The sequence below is a fragment of the Capra hircus genome, chromosome 13 (assembly GCF_001704415.2).
Source record: "Capra hircus breed San Clemente chromosome 13, ASM170441v1, whole genome shotgun sequence".
NCBI lineage: Eukaryota > Metazoa > Chordata > Mammalia > Artiodactyla > Bovidae > Capra > Capra hircus.
This window is the reverse complement of record NC_030820.1, coordinates 31,590,122-31,606,994: the sequence shown is the minus strand read 5'-3', so window position 1 is coordinate 31,606,994 and position 16,873 is coordinate 31,590,122. Positions and strand designations below refer to the sequence as shown.

General features: G+C 40.4%; 1 protein-coding gene across 1 annotated transcript in view; it reads right to left on the bottom strand.

Moving 5' to 3' along the window:
* MRC1 (mannose receptor, C type 1) overlaps positions 1–15,413 on the bottom strand; it is a 112,387-nt gene extending 96,974 nt beyond the window's left edge. The window contains exons 1-2 of the mRNA XM_005687981.3: positions 15,182–15,413; positions 567–968 (exon numbers count right to left, since the gene is read on the bottom strand). Coding sequence (XP_005688038.1) covers positions 567–968; positions 15,182–15,242 — 463 coding nt within the window. The 5' untranslated portion in view covers positions 15,243–15,413. The remainder of the gene's footprint in view (positions 1–566; positions 969–15,181) is intronic.

Genomic DNA, 16,873 nt, shown 5'->3' with positions numbered 1-16,873 from the left:
CTAAACATGCTAAAGGTTAATTTACAAGCTAATGCCTCAGCTTTGCTAATTTTCTGATTATTATATAATGTTTCTAAATACCCATAAGGCAACAAATAAATTAGAAACATTTAGAAACCCAAACTGTCAATGTCAAGATTTTCTGCAGTCTGAGTTATTAAAAAATGTGTTTCCATAGATCATTTGTTTAGAGATGACTTAAACCAAAGGAAAAGAAACATTTGGTTAAATTCATTTATCATGACAATCACACAGTATTAAATTCAAGACTCTGAATTAAAGATAACAGTGAAAAGTAATTTCCAAAAGCAGTTGTCAGGAAAAATTTTAGCAAAAGTTATAAGAAATATCTTTCCATTAATCACAAATAGCTAAAGTATCACTCAGGACTTTTTAACTGCATTTATTCACTCACAGAACACACAATCATTCCAAATTCAAAAGCAATCAATATTTCTAGTATAGACTGAACAAGAATATGGTTATTTTCTCGAATTAGTTCTCAAATAAGAGGATGAGAAAAAATGGACAGAAAGACAAAAGAAAAACAATTCCAAGCTTCTTACCTTCATAACCTCTAGAGCATAGATCATCAGTGGTTCCATAAACCTTCCATCTGCTCCATAAACCCGATCCCTTGTAAAGCATGATGTTCTTTTCTTGTCTGTTGCCATAGTTAAAAAATAAATCTTCTCCCTTGATTCCTAAGAGCGTGTCATTTTTGCACTCCCATTTCTGAAATTCACTCTTAGAGTCACAGGCATACAGAGTGACAGGAACCCAATCAGTTTTTGATGGCACCCCTAAGCATAATTTAAGTGCAACGCTCATGATCTGGGATTCAGACACCCATCGGAATTTCTGAGCTTCATTGTTCGGGTTGCAAACTGCAGTTTGGACTGCACTGGGACTTAATGCTTCCACGCAACGCTTGTGATCTTCATTGTATATTAAAAATTGCCTTGTGTCTGTTAAAATAAGAGAAAGGGTGTTTAAGTGGATACACAGGATAAAGGCAATATTTTAGTTCAAAAGTTCTTAATGTTAAATAGATAATCAACAAGGACCTACTGTATAGCACAGGGAACTCTGCTGAATGTTATATGGCAGCCTGGAAGGGGTGGGGAGGTTGGGAGAGAATGGATACATGTATATGTGTGGCTGAGTCCTTTTGCTGTCCATCTGAAACTATCACAACATTGTTTATTAGCTATAAAATAAAAAGTTAAAGAAAAATAAGTTCTCAATTTTTCCGTTTCCCTTAAAGACCTATGACCTCAGGAAAAAGGTTGAAATTAACTCTGCCTGGGCCGACTCAGCTCCTCCAGAAGGGTCCCTGAAGCTGGAAAGACTGGGTTGAGGGTCCTCTCTCAGGAGTACATGGCTGCCAGCTGCCAGTAATTGACTGGAAATCCTTAAGATGTTCTAGTTTGGACAAGGAACCTTATGGAAAGGCTCAAATGCTTTAAATGTGCATGAATTGCGGTGAAGTGAACATAAAAGGGGGCTTCCCAGGTGGCACAGTGGTGAAGAATCTGCCTGCCAATGCAGGAGATACAAGAGACACGGGTTCGATCCCTGGGTAGGGAAGATCCCCTTAAGGAGGAAATGGTAACCCACTCCAATATTCTTGCCTGGAGAATTCCACGGACAGAGGAGCCTGGCAGGCTACAATTCATGGGGCTGCAAAGAGCTGGACACGACTAAGCACGAATATAAGCATGCACAAACATAAACGATAGGTAATAGAAGAAGAAATAACACTCATCTGAGAAAAACAAATTTGGAGATGAACACAATAAAGTATAAAATTAAATATTTCTGTGTCCTAGAACAGAATTTTGAAGTCTGACTATCCTTACCCTCTTTGAGATAGACAAAACCTATAGAGCGACTGAACTGAACTGAACTGGTACACAATTATTCTAATTATAACACTGGGACAGTTTCTTGTGTCTAGAAAAACAATTTTATTTCAGGAATTTTTACCTTCATTTAATGGCCAGCAAATCTGTGAGCTAAGAGTCTGCTGGGTAGCCCAGGTCTAGGCAACTAGAGAGCTTTTTTGTTTTGTTTCCCATGCAACAGTGGGCAACTCAGATATCTAGTATCTGTCATTTCATTGGCATATTCAACTTGACCTTTGTATCAAAAAATGATACAAAATGCATTTGAAAATTGTAATAATTTGTGAAGTTTGCAGTAAAGGTTGAGTATGTTACATTTTTATATTGTTTAAGGTAATATTTATAAGAGTAACTTTACAAATAACAGCGTTTTTTTAATGCTTGCAATTTGGGGTTGGCACTTTAAATAAATATGTATACATGGTTTATTCTTGTACTACATAGCTGCTATCTGGCAAAACTCAACTTCCTCTTGCCAAAAAAGAAAAGAATAAAAGGAGCTAATAAGCACATTTTTGTCCTTTAAATCACAATTGAATTCAAGTTTGATCATTTAAAGGTTTTCTTATCTATTTTTTAATAGACAAATGAAAGGAATTGACTATTTAGGGGGCACAAATATAAACTAAACACTTTTTGTGAAGTTTGAGTAAATTCCTTCTACTTAAGAGCTTCTTTCAAAGTGAGCTAGTATAGTATTACAGATGTTTGAGGGTTTGGCTAAATGAGCTTTTTTTTTTTTTTTACATTTGATTTCAACTTTATTTTTTTCATTCATTGAAGTATAAGTTGATTTACAGGGAAGCCTAGCATGCTGCAGTCCATGGGGTCACAAAGAGTGAGACATAACTTAACAACTGAACAACAAATAGATTTACAATATTGTGTTAATTTCTGCTACAACAAAGTGATTCAGTTATACATACATATATTCTTTTTTACATTCTTTTCCATTATGGTTTATCCCAGAATATTGAATACAGTTCCCTCTGCTATATAGTAGGACATATTGTTTATCCATCCTCTATACAATAGTTTACATCAGCTAACCCCAATTTTAATCAGGTCATCCCAGTGAAACTATCAAATAATCACAGTATCTCTAACAGAACCCTTTGCTATTTGCAAAGCACTTTCACAAGCCAAAGTCTATTTACTGTCCTCAACACCCCTGTGGGCTTGGCAACACTCACACTCTGAGATCAGTCTTGGACCATCAATTTTGAGGTCATAACGGATCTTTGCCACAAAAGATTATGTTCTCTTGCCATATCTGCTCTTGTCTACACTTGGTAGAGACCTCCTGCCTCTGTCTTGCCTGGGTTCCTAATTCAGAGCTACTTTGAACCTCTGCCTAGATTCCTTGGCTGGGTTCCGCATGTCTGCTGGTTCCACTTCTTGGAATCGGGACTCACTAGAGCCTGAATTCAGAACATCTGCTTCTGTTGGCATATTTGGAGTTGACGTCTGTCAACAGAACATGCAGTGTCAACGCAATCTCCTCCCATCTAACTGAAGTCCTTCCCAAGCTTGATCTTTGTGTGGCAACATGAGTAACTTTGTGCATTGGTAATACAATTAAAATTTTAATAATATTGTGTTTTACTCACAGTAAAACCCAGGAAATAGGAAGATAAAATGTTCTTTAAATGGATAATGTACCATACAAAAATTTATACCTGGCTAAAAGGGTACTGAACTATGAAAATGTTGCCATAGATATTTGTAGACTCATTTATATTGACCTTTACATTTAATTTGTGTTGGCCATTGCACCTATTATTTCCTTCTCCAGACTTCTCTTCCACATTACACATAGTTTTGCTTAGTACCATCCTGACGGAATCTATCTTCCACCTTCTACTTCAGTCATTTGATTGCATTGTTGAGTGGCCAACACTTACCGTCTAAATTCAGTCAACCAACCAGCTGGTAACAAGTCATTTAAAGTAAGGTGTTTAGAAGTCCTTATGCAAGAATAGCATTCTTCTTTCAGAGGTTTTTATACTTCCTTGAGTTTTATTTCATGTATTTACGTTTCATCTGTAGTTCCATCTTAACTTTAACTATGATGGCATTTCATGAGCAAACATCCAGTATTCTTTTTTATTAATGGCACCATCATACATCTACATCTATAAGCCAAAGACCTAGGAGTCATCTAGATTCTCAGCTTTCTTTCACTTTCTAGGACAAAATTATAACCTGTTGGCTCTCTCCAAAAATGTACCACAGTGGTTACTTTTATGTGTCAAATCGGCTGGGCCATAGGATCAAAATAATTGGTCAAACACCTGTCTGGATGTTGCTATGAAGGTTGTTTGTGGAAGCTTTTTGTTTTTTGTTCTAGTTCTAGAAGATTAACATTTAAATCAGTAGACTTTTAGTAAAGCAGATTATACCCCATACTGTGGGTGGGCCTCACTTAACCAGCTGAAGGCCTTCAGAGAAAACAGGCTGAGGTCACCCAGAGAAGTGGAAATTTTATCTCTAGACTATCTTTGGACCTGAACTGCAATATCCGCTCTTTCTTGAGTTACCAACATGCCAACCTACCCCGGTAGATTTTGGACTTGTCAGCATCCACAACTGCATGCTGCTGCTGCTAAGTCACTTCAGTCGTGTTCCACTCTGTGGACCCCATAGACGGCAGCCCACCAGGCTCCCCCATCCCTGGGATTCTCCAGGCAAGAACACTGGAGTGGGTTGCCATTTCCTTCTCCAATCCATGAAAGTGAAAAGTGAAAGTGAAGTCGCTCAGTCATGTCCGACCCTCAGCGACCCCATGGACTACAGCCTTCCAGGCTCCTCTGTCCATGGGATATTCCAGGCAAGAGTACTGGAGTGGGGTGCCATTGCCTTCTCCAACAACTGCATGAGGCAATTCCTTAAAATAAATCTCTCTCAAAAATATTGATAGATGATAGGTAGAGAGATAGGTACATAGACACAGAGAGAGGCAGAGGTGGACACGCACATACACAGTCTATTGGTTCTGTTTCTCTGGAGAACCCAACTAATACATATTTCCTAAGCCAGTTTTTCCTCTACATCTCCACTGCTAAGCTGCTGCTAAGTCATTTCAGTCATGTCCACCTCTGTGCAACCCCATAGATGGCAGCCCACCAGGCTCCCCCATCCCTGGGATTCTCCAGGCAAGAACACTGGAGTGGGTTGCCATTTCCTTCTCCAGTGCATGAAAGTGAAAAGTGAAAGTGAAGTCGCTCAGTTGTGTCTGACTCTTAGCAACTCCATGGACGGCGGCCTACCAGGCTCCTCCATCCATAGGATTTTCCAGGCAAGAGTACGGGAGTGGGGTGCCACTGCCTTCTCCGACATCTCCACTATCATACCCCAGACCAAGCCACCATGGTCTTGCTCTGATTTTCCTCTGTTTGAAATGGAATCATTAGCGATAATGCCTGATCTCCCAGTTTCCTGGGTGAGACAAGCTTAACATGTCACCTGACCCCAGACTGCAAAATCTACTTGACACCATGAAATGTTTCTACTTGGCCATATAAAAGGGTCAAATTTCTCTGTTTCTACAGTCTCTTTAGTAGATTGCCAATACATGTCACATTATGCTTGCATACTTATTCAAGAATAAAATTCTTTTCTTTTTCTTTTACTTTTGTGGAGAGGTTTTCCAGGACGGAAGAGATTTTGTTTTTCACCATATCTCTTCCCAAGTGTAAACCCTTCATGAGGACCATTGCACACACAGGAACAAAACCCTCCAGTCTCCATGTCACAGCTCACTAGACGCTACACCATCCAGGGGAGCTGTTCCTACTTTCACCTCCTCCCACCCTTGCTCTCTCACTCACCACCTCCCAGCCACAAAGCCTTTCTGTTCCTCAAAAACTTGAAGCTCATTTTCACTTTACAGACTCCATATTTCAAGTTCCCTTTTCTTAAGACACTCATTAAGGTTCCAACTCAATTGCCAACTCCTTAGTGAGCTAACAACTCTAATTTTACTCTTTTATTTTCTATATAATATGAATAACCACATTAAAATATATTTTTTAAAAATTTTGTTTATTTATGTTTTGTCTGTGTCCCTACTGGAATGTAAATTCCCGAAGTATAAAGACTTATCTTTCCAATCCAGCACCATATTCTCTCTTTTCAGAGCATAATAGGCCCTCAATAAGTATCTGTTGAATGAATAAAGGAATAGTTATTAAATTTGAAGCATTTCCTGACTGTTAATTCAGGTACTTTCTTTTATTTAATGCTTGATTCAAGATGATGAATCTATTTCATATGACTTTTTACTCTGAAAGTTTATTTTTCCCAAAGAGCAATTTATAAATGTTTACATTTATAACAGAAGTACTTGCAAATGAAAAGCTTCTATTTCAATACAAACTTATCTCTCCTTATTTCCTTTATGTATCTTGGACACTAGGAAGCAGTGCAGGTTTGATATTGCTTCTGCCAGACAATAAGAGGAAATGTAAAATTATCGCTTTATGATCCTGTGTTCATACGTTATTCTTCTCCTTGACGCGTCAACATGTGAGTTTTGCTTGTATCACTGTCTCTGTGCAATGTCTCGGATTTAATATGTCATCTGTCTTCCTCTGAAAGTGATTCAAGACCTTGACCAAAAGACAGCTTAAGGCGTTTTTGTCACTATGAACCAGACCAATGTTTTATTTGGATAAACATTCAATTTTTGTTGTCTATACTATGTTTTTGTAACAGAAATATTCCAAAGCTGAACAAATGAGAATAGATGGTACTTATACATCAGAAATGTATTTACTGAATTGACGAGACCAGCCATGCATCTTAACTCAGTCTTACTAATCTCTTATTTTTCAATAAATAAAGACACCAGGCACCCTGCTGTTGACAATGCAAAGACAAACTAGAGACAAGTTCCCTGATATACAGAGCCCACAGTTCAAGGGGAGAAATATAAAAAGTTAAAATGCATTTAGGAAAGAAGCTTGCACGCAGTGTCTCAGGTTAAAAATGCCTGAAGTCTGGCCATAAAAAGGAATGAAGTTGGGTCATTTGTGGAGATGTGGATGGGCCTGTGAAAGTGTTAGTTGCTCAGGCATGTCCAACTCTTTGTGACCCCATGGACTATAGCCTCTGTCCATGGAATTCTCCAGGCAGCCATCCCCTTCTCCAGGGGATCTTCCCAACCCAGGGATTGAACCTGGGTCTCCTGCATTGCAGGCAAATTCTTTAACCATCTGAGCCACCAAGGATGGACCTAAAGACTATCATACAGAGTGAAGTAAGTCATAAAGAAAGAAAAACAAATATCATATATTAATGCATATATGTGAAATCTAGAAAAAATGGTATAGGTGATCTTTACAAAACAGAGACAAGAAAACGTAGAGAACAAATGTATGGACACCAGCGCAGGAAAGGGAGAGTGGGTGGGATGAGTTGGGAGACTGGGATTGACATGTATACACTACTGTGTACAAAATAGGTAACTTATGAGAACCTACTATATAGCTTAGGGAACTTTACTCAGTTCTCTGTGGTGACCTAAATAGAAAGGAAATCCAAAAAAGAGGGGACATATGGATATGCACAGCTGGCCTACTCTGCTGTAACAGCAGAAACTAACACAACATTGCAAAACAACTATATCTCAATAAAAATCAATTTTAAAACATGGCCAAAGCCTGGATACCCAACATCATAGGCACAAATGTTCTTTTAAGCACATTTTAACTGTTTTAAATGATAACACTGAGCAAGTCATTAAATTTCCAAAGTGAAAGTGCAATTTACTCAGTCATATCCGACTCTTTGCAACCCCATACAGTCCATGGAATTCTCCAGGCCAGAATACTGGAGTGGGTAGCTGTTCCCTTCTCCAGTGGATCTTCCTGACCCAGGAATCAAACTGGGGTCTCCTGCATTGCAGGAGGATTCTTTACCAACTAAGCCACCAGGGAAGTTCAAATTTCCAAATTTACTGGCAAAGAAAGTTAAGCTATTAAATGTGACAATTTAGAGATATAATTGTCATAGGCTGTATTTCCTTATACATATTTAGGCTTTCCCCACCATCCATAAATAAAACACTGACATGAAAACATAAAAGCTAATAACTTGTGGAAGACAGGGAAGCTGGATAAGAGGAAAGTAAATGGGTATTTTGTAGTGGATGCTGCCAGAAATCCATTTATTCCTCTTGCCTTTTGCTATTTCAGTGAGTACCAGCTCCACTCCCCAGGGGCAGCCCCACATCTCTGGGCCTGGGGACATTTTTCTGACCATCAGAGCCTCCTCACCCACTGCAAAGACCAGACAGGTCAGAGAACGAACACCTCCTAGGAGTAGCCCTTCACTAGTGACCAGTGGGTGTTAGAGGAATGAACAGCCCTACTCCTTACACCAAGGAAGGATGATTCTGAGACATACAGTCTACCTTGTCATCCAGGGTACCCAGGAAGGCTGAGCTCATCTGCCCACAGGGCTCACTTGCTCCTTCACCCACCCTGGACCAGCTACCTCCCTCTGGTCTCACGGCCCCCTCCTCAGCCAGTTTTTCCCAAGATTTTTCCCAGTCTTGGGAAAAAAGTCATTGTCAGAGGTCAAGTCAAGTCATTGTCAAGTCATTGTCAGAGGTCACCGTCTTGAGTCAACCAAACCAAGAATCTGTTCATTAGCCCCTGTAAGTGACAGTACACCCTACAAGTGTGTCTCCAAAGAACTGAAATTAATCTAATAAATATTTATTTATGTAAATATATTAGTTAAAAATAAATATTTATTATGTACTTACTATACACAAGGGCTTCCCTAGAGACTCAGTAAAGAATCTATCTGTAATGCAGAAGACCCAGATTCAATCCCTAGGTTAGGAAGATCCCCTGGAGAAGGAAACGGCAACCCACTCCAATATTCTTACCTGGAGAATCCCATGGACACAGGAGCCTGGTGAACTACAGTCCATGAGGTCACAAAGAGTCGACCATGACTGAGGGACTAAATCGTCACTACCATACATACACACACACACACACACACACACACACACACACTATAACAATTGCTGGGGCAAGGGGGAGACTAAGGATCACATGATTGGGCTTAGTGATACTGAACAAAAGGATAAAGAAAAAATTGAAAATGATTTTATATTCCTCTTAGATATTTCATTCGTTCATCAAATATCCAGAGAACCTACCAATTTAAGTCACCGCCTTTGGCTATTGGGGATTCCCAAGTGGTAAAGAATATGCCTGCCAATGCAGGAGACACAGCTTTGATCCCTGGGTGAGGAAGATCTCCTGGAGAAGGAAATGGCAACTTACTCCAATATTCTTGCCTGGGAAATCCCATGGACCGAGGAGCCTGGCAGGCTACAGTCCATGGGGTCCCAAGAGTCGGACACAACTTAGAGACTAAACGACAACAGCAGCAACAATTAGGCTATTGGGGGAGGTGCAAGTATTAATCCAATACGGACTACGACCTCAAGGAGAAAACAGTCTGGGAATAAATAAGGAACATTGCCAACTTCCTGCCTCCCTCCCTAAAGATAGGAATACCTACTCCCTTCCTGGATTCATTCACTCCCATCTCAGGAGCTCTCCTGCCACCTGCTGATCCCGACTTATATCCTGGATTCCATTCCCAGTTGCCACTTCCTTCACCATCCTTCCCTTTCTCTCCTAATCATCAACCTCAAAAACCCAGCCTCTCTGCCAACTTCAAGACAAGCAAAACATGTAGGTAAGAAGCTGAGACTACACAATTTTTCTCCTTCCACTCATAACCAGGCAAATTATTTTTATGCATTGTGTCTACCTGACTGTGACATGATTGGAGCGCTACTGCTTACTGAGTGACCTTGGTCAAGTATCTAAACTACTCTGTGCTGCCTTTTCCCCCTGAAGAATGAGGAGGAAAGTACAGGACCTGCTGGTCGTGTGAGATTTAAATTAGATCATCTAAACAAAGCACTGAGAACAGTTCCTGACACATAGAAATTGCTTGATACATATTAGTATATGCTTATCATTAACTGGGGAAAATCAGTATTGTAGGCAATGTGAAATGGTACAGAGCAGGATGAAACTAGAAAAAAACAGAGAACTGTTGCAAAGAGACAGACAGAAGGATAGAGACTCCAGAGTTCCCATATGATGTGTTGGAAAGAAGCATGTGTTTGCTGGCCAGCAAACTTGCAATCAAATGTTGGTTCCACCAAGTCCTAGCTGTGTTGCCTCAGTTAAATTAATCATTCTAGCCTCACTTTCCTGATCTGTCAAATTGGATAATAATGCTCTCTGATAGAGCTACTGGAAACTTTCTAAATATTTTTTAGAAATATTTAGATATATATATTTACAGATAATTCAAGCAAAGCACCCAGAAAATCATTTTGCAGATAGTGAACCCTCAAAGGTTACTGTCCCTTTTCCCATCTCCAAGTGAAAAATCTAAATAATTGATCCAAATAGAGGGACTAATCCCCTTTTTGACATACTGCTGTTTTGAAGCACGTTTATGTCTTTGCTGAACAATACGCTCCAGCTAGTAAATTACATCTACTTCTTAGCCTCAGAACCAGAAGACCACAATCAAGAACTGGTCAGGTCCTTACTGGCTAGCTGACTTCTGAGGCTGTTTCCTCATGTAGTAAAAGGTGGATGACACTAATAACACCCAACCAACCCATCTCATGGCTTCCCTGGTGGCTCAGCCTGTAAAGAATCTGCCTCTAATGTAGGAGACCTGGGTTCTGTCCCTGGGTCAGGAAGATCCCCTGGAGAAGGAAATGGCAACCCACTCCAGTACTCTTGCCTAGAAAATTCCATGGATGGAGGAGCCTGGTGGGCTACAGTTCATGGGGTCACAAAGAGTCAGACACGACTGGACAACTTCACTTTCACTTTCAACCCATCTCATAGGGTTGTTATAAGGATCTGATTAAGGATCTGAAAGCAATTAATTGAAGTGAGTAAGGATCTGAAAGGGCTCTGTAACCTTAACTTGGTTTATAATCAGAAGAATCTGTCACACAGTAAGGGCTTCCAAGGTGGCTCAAGTGATAAAGAATCTGTCTGCCAAAGAGCCACAGGAGATACAGGTTTGATTCCTGGGTTAGGAAAATCCCCTAGAGGAGGTAATGGCAACCCACTCCAGTATTCCCGGAAGGATAATCCCATGGATAGCGGAGCCTAGAAGGCTACAGCCCATGGGTTCATTAAGAGTCCAACACAATTGGAGAACTGAGCACACATGATGCACATCCTACAATGTCTCCTATGCCAGTTTCAGTTCCTTTTCAAAGGGTACTTGCCTTCCTATCTCCTTCTGCTCTCAATTTTATTCTACCTGATTTCCTTGAGTTCCCTCTATGGATCAGTATAACTATACGATGTTTCCATTCAACAGTGCTTGATGCTCACCAAGAGGCAAGAGGACCCTATTATTCTCACATTGATAGCAGTTTTGTTCCTTCTCTGCCATGCAGACAACACACCACTTAAAAGGCTACATTCCTTCTGTTCCACTCCCCTAGTTGCTCTGTGACCTCCTGGTTCTCCTGCAGCTGCTCAAGGTTCAGTGTCAGAAACCAGGTTTCAGGAACACTTGTCATCACTGTGATCTTCACGTCCCTTTGAAGATAGGGGTCTTTGTCTATAACTGAGGTTGAGTGTGTTTGATTCTTTTTTTCCCCCTTACAGTTGCCTTCCATATTTTGTTTTTTTTTAAATATATTTTATTGAAGTATAGTTAATTTATAATATTCAGTTAGTTTCTTCTATACAGCAGTGACTCAGTTATACATATATACATTCTTTTTCATATTCTTTTCCAGTATGGTTTATCCCAGGACATTGGATATAGTTCCCTGTGCCATACAGGAGGACCTCGCTGTTTATCCATTCTCTGTATAATAATTTGCATCTATTAATCCCAACTCCCGGTCCATCCCTCCCTCATTACCCCTGCCCATGGTAACCACAAGTCTGCTCTCTATGTTTGTGAGTCTCTCTCTGTTTCATAGATGAGTTCATTTGGTTCATACTTCATATTCCACATATAAGTGATATTATATAGTATTTGTCTTTCTCCTTCTGACCTACTTTAAGTGTATTTAATTCTTTAACACTCACATTTAACCAGCAGTGATTCTTCCTACCTAGAAATTAGGTCCAACAACCTAAGAAAGCGCTGAAATGTCACACAACAAAGCAATTGTCTTTTACCTGTATCTGCAATACCCTACATCGACAGATATCCAACTCAGAATTACAGAAAAAAATCAGAGGTCATTTGGGACAATAACAAGAAAAACAGACAACTATAAGAACAACTGAAGAAAGAAAGAGGACAAAAACTTGGTTTTGCTCAACAATGTCAGAAAGTATGTGTTAAATCTGGTACTGAAACAAGTCATATGTATGAAGGAAGAAATGAGAGACTAGAAATAAAGAAAAGACAAAAAAAGAAAGGAAGAATGAAGGAAAAATAAAAATATTAAAGGAAAATTTTATGAAAACTAGTAAGGAAGTGGTCAGTGGGCAACTGTTCCTCAAAGATGTCCTAAATTAGTATTAAAATCAATCTAAAGGGATAGTTTGGGAGCTTGGGATAGACATGTACATGCTGCTATATTTAAAATGGATAACCAGCAAGGTCCTACTGTATAGCACAGGGGACTCTATTCAGTGTCAGGTGGCAGCCTGGATGGGAGGGGAGTACAGGAGAGAATGGCTAAGTCCCTTTGCTGTCCACCTGAAACTATCACATTGTTAATTGGCTATACTCAAAAAAAAAAAAAAAAAAACCAAAGTTTTTTAAAAAAAGAATGTAAAAATATCCCAGAAAGCTTTATATTGATGAATGTTGACTAATAATATTTTGGATACACTGGGTTAAATAAAACATATTCATAAAATCAGTGTCACCTGTTTTTGTTGTTATTGTTGTTTTACCTTTTTAAACATGGCTACATAATGTGGCCAATGATGTTTCTATTGAGAAGTGCCAGGTTAGAGTACAGGTCTCATTCAGAGTCTGAAGACCTTTAGTGACAGAAAACTTTCTCCTATACAGAACATTCTATTTGAGACAGTGAAACCTTTAGAAGATTGTCACTGGTCTTAGTTTTAACCTTTGGGGTCACAAAAAATATATTAATTCTCTTGCACAAGACAGTCTTTCAAGATGAAGACCAGAGTGATATGGAGCCTGCTATCCCGTCACCCTTCTTACTCACTAAGAGATGTGCTTTGTAGCCAGGACTCAGGTTAAATAAGAGCTTCCCTGGTGGCTCAATGGTAAAGAACCCGCCTGCAAATGCAAGAGACTCAGGTTCTATCCCTGGGTCAGGAAGATCTCCTGGAGAAAGAAATGGCAACCCACTCTAGTATACTTGCCTCGAAAATTCCATGGACAGAGGAGCCTGGCAGGGTTATAGTCTATGGGGTTGCAAACATGACTTAGTGACTAAACAAAAACAACGGGGGAAAATATCTCCTCAGACTTCAGGACTCCTTCCTCTGTATTGTTTCTTGGAAAAATTTCCTTTAAATGCTAATTATCCTGCTTGCACCGAGCTATTGATTGCTACCATGGGGGGAAAAAAGTCACGGTTATGAATAGCTAACATTTAGGAACTATTATGAGTCATACTATATTCTAAATATTTTACATAGTTTAATTCATTGAGTCATTGCAACAACTGATGGGACAAGTGATATGATGCTCCTTAGTTTATATACTAAGAAAGTTTATAATTAAGGCACAAAGAAATTAAGTAGCAGGGTCCAGGTACAAACTATACTGCCTTTGCTTGTGTTTTTATCATCTCTGCTATTTCATGGTCATGCCGATTTGTTTTCTGTGGTCGAACACTCTCCCTGGAAAGCTTCCTGGTGGTCAGGAGTTTCTATCTCATCCATGATCCCCTCTCCCCAGCACCTGCCTCCAACATGTCAGCAGGGCATGGAACACCCTTGGCACAGGCTGGGCAAGGTGGTATTTGCTTTGGGAAAAATGAAGGGGGATCAGAAATCCAAATTTTCAAAGCTGAAATCCCATCTATTTCATCTCAAAAGAGACCTGGGAATAAACATTCCTCCAGACACTCTCAGCTCTCATTCCGAGGGTAAAGCAAGATGTGTTTAAGGAAATAGAAGAGAGAGACTTCATACTGTCTTCAGGCTTCTGGAAAGCTCTGAGTCTGGTCCTCATGAGTTATCATCCATTTCCGGGGGGGGGGGGGAGAAAAAAGGAAGGGATGGAGGAATAGGAATAAATCAGTTTGAACAACTTAGAACTGAGAGAAGGATCGATGTAAAACACCTAAGGATGAACTGTCTAGTAATAAAAACTAGGAGTGATCAAAATGGTTCATTCACTGCTGCGTGAAGTAAGTCAGAGAAAGACAAATATCATATGATATTGCTTACACATGGAATCTAAAAGGGGATACGAATGAACTTGTCTATAAAACAGAAACAGAGTCACTGAAACAGAAAATAAAAATTACGGTTACCAGAGGGTAAAGGGGGTGGGGGTGGGGAGTAGGGGTACATTGGGAGATTGGGATTGAGGTATACACAGTACTATGTATAAAACAGATAACTAATAAGAAGGTGCTGTGTAGCACAGAGAACTCTACTCAGTACTATGTAATGACCTATATGGGAAAAGACTAAAAAAAGAGGGGATGTGTGTATATGTATAACTGATCCCAATTACTGTACAGCTGAAACTAACACAACACTATAAATCAACTCCAATTTAAAAAAAGATTTTTTTAAGGTGCATTCACAGAAAAAAGATGAGTTGTAAAACTCTCATGAGATCTTTGGGGGGTACTATCTGTGACCCATCCTTGGACCTACGATAAAGAGAGACACCAATGCTGCCCTCATTTTGGTCAAAAACGCTCAGAAGAGATTGGTTTGAGAGTTCGATAGAAATTGAAAACAAGAATTCGCCAACCAGAGCGGAAATCACTCTAAGAATATATAGCAGCGAAGGGGCAGTGGGAGATGAGAGAAGAGATAAGAGGAAGGCAGGGTTCTGAGGGGCTCAGATCAGGCAGCCCCCCAACCCGAGGAGCCGCTGCCTCCTCCCAGTCCCCAGCTTCCAGGCCTGGGAACCTGGAGGAGCTTCCTACAGAGCTGGTGGTGCTGTAGCCCGGCTTCCTCCTCCACGCAGGTGTGGAAGGAATTTCCTTAACACTCTCCCCCAAAGGAGGGGGTATCATAGACCCCAGGCCCCAAGTCACGAAGCTCACACCTCATTAGCCTACTTACCCAGGAGCTGCAAGGCTACCGGAAGCAGAGAGAGGAGAGGCAGGAGTGGGGACGGCCTCATGATCCAGAGTTTATCCTTTTCTTCCACGGATGGAGAGAAGAGAGTGGGGAGGACCAGGCCAATGAGCCCCCAGCTGTCCCTGCCCACTCTGCCCTTCTCAGAACTGCCCAGCCGAAAAGGAGCGTGGAGGAAGCGCCCACTTTTAAAGGGCTTCTGAAATTAGGGAAAACCTCCAATAAGGAGATATCCTGTCACATGAGGGTGGTTGGAAAAACAGGAATTCAAAGTTACAACTTTGCTTCGTAAGCTAACTTCTGAGAAGAGCAGATACAGAGGAAGGGGAGAGAGGGACACGTGTGGGAGAGAGATGAGGAAGAGGGTGGAGGCGACTGGGCGCCTGTGAGAACCTAGGAGCCAGGGCCGGCCTGCTGGGAAAGGGGGGAAGTGAAACAGCGCTGGACCTCCGGGCTCTGCTTGGATGCGGGGGAGGGCAAGCTGGAGGCCACTACCTGGGCTGGAAAAGTGAGATTCTCTCTGGGGAGCGGCTGAATCCAGGGACCTTCAGCAGACAAGCCCTGGAACGTAGTGGAGATGGCAGGCAATAAAGAGGACAGTTTTCTGGACTTCCTTAGCAGTCTAGTGGTTAAGACTCTGGCCTTTCAACACAGAGGGGGCACAGGTTCAAAGCTTTGTCAGGAAATTAAGATTCCCACATGCCACATGCTGGCCCTCCTCCAAAAATGATAATTTTAAAAATCCTGAATTATACCAATATGGCATTACATCTAAAATAATAAACTATTTTTTAAAGGATAGTTTTCTGGTGGAAATGTCTTATTAAGGGCTGAAATGAATTCCTTCCCACTCTCCATATTCAATGTTTAGAGTTTCCTATTTTCTTTGAAAGCTCTGAAAGTGGCTTCATATGGAGCTTTGTTCCTTTCAGCTAGAAGAAATGTAAAATAGAGACTAAGCTTAAGAAAGAAGCTCAGTTGTAACAGGAAGGAGAAAGTTCTAGAAATCTTTTTCTAGAAAGTTCTCAAGAGATCCAGAGAAAACAGTGACAGGACTTGAAGTAAAGGCTCACTGTCCATCCTTAACAATAGTGATCCTCATCAGGTTTACAAGGGTCATCTTGCCAGGAGGAAGTCTGCTCATTTGGTCATTTCATGATAGGTGGGATACTTTCTTTTTAACGAAATGAAAACATCTTTCATGAAGCATCATATTAACCCTACAGATCTACTGTGTTATTTTTCAGAAGTAAAGCACGAATTAAGAACATTTTGAAGCAGATATCAGTAATTAGATAGCCAGCTCACAACTGGAGTGTGGGAAATGTTAGCCAAATAAAAGGAAGCTGCTGGAGTATTTCTTGAAATTTTATTTTAGTTTTTTAATTTAAATTTACTTATTTTAATTGGAGGATAATTGCTTTACATTATTCTGTTGGTTTCTGCCATACATCAACATAAATCAACCATAGGCATACATATGTCCCCACCATCTTGAACCTCCCTTACACCTGCCACCTCATCCCACGCCTCTAGGTTGTCACAAAGCACTGGATTTGAGCTCCCTGCATCATACAGTAAAGTTCCACTGACTGTCTAATTTTACATATGGTAATGTATATGTTTTAATGAATAGTTTGTCTTCAAGTGGAAAGCTCGAAGATTCACCATCTTTGT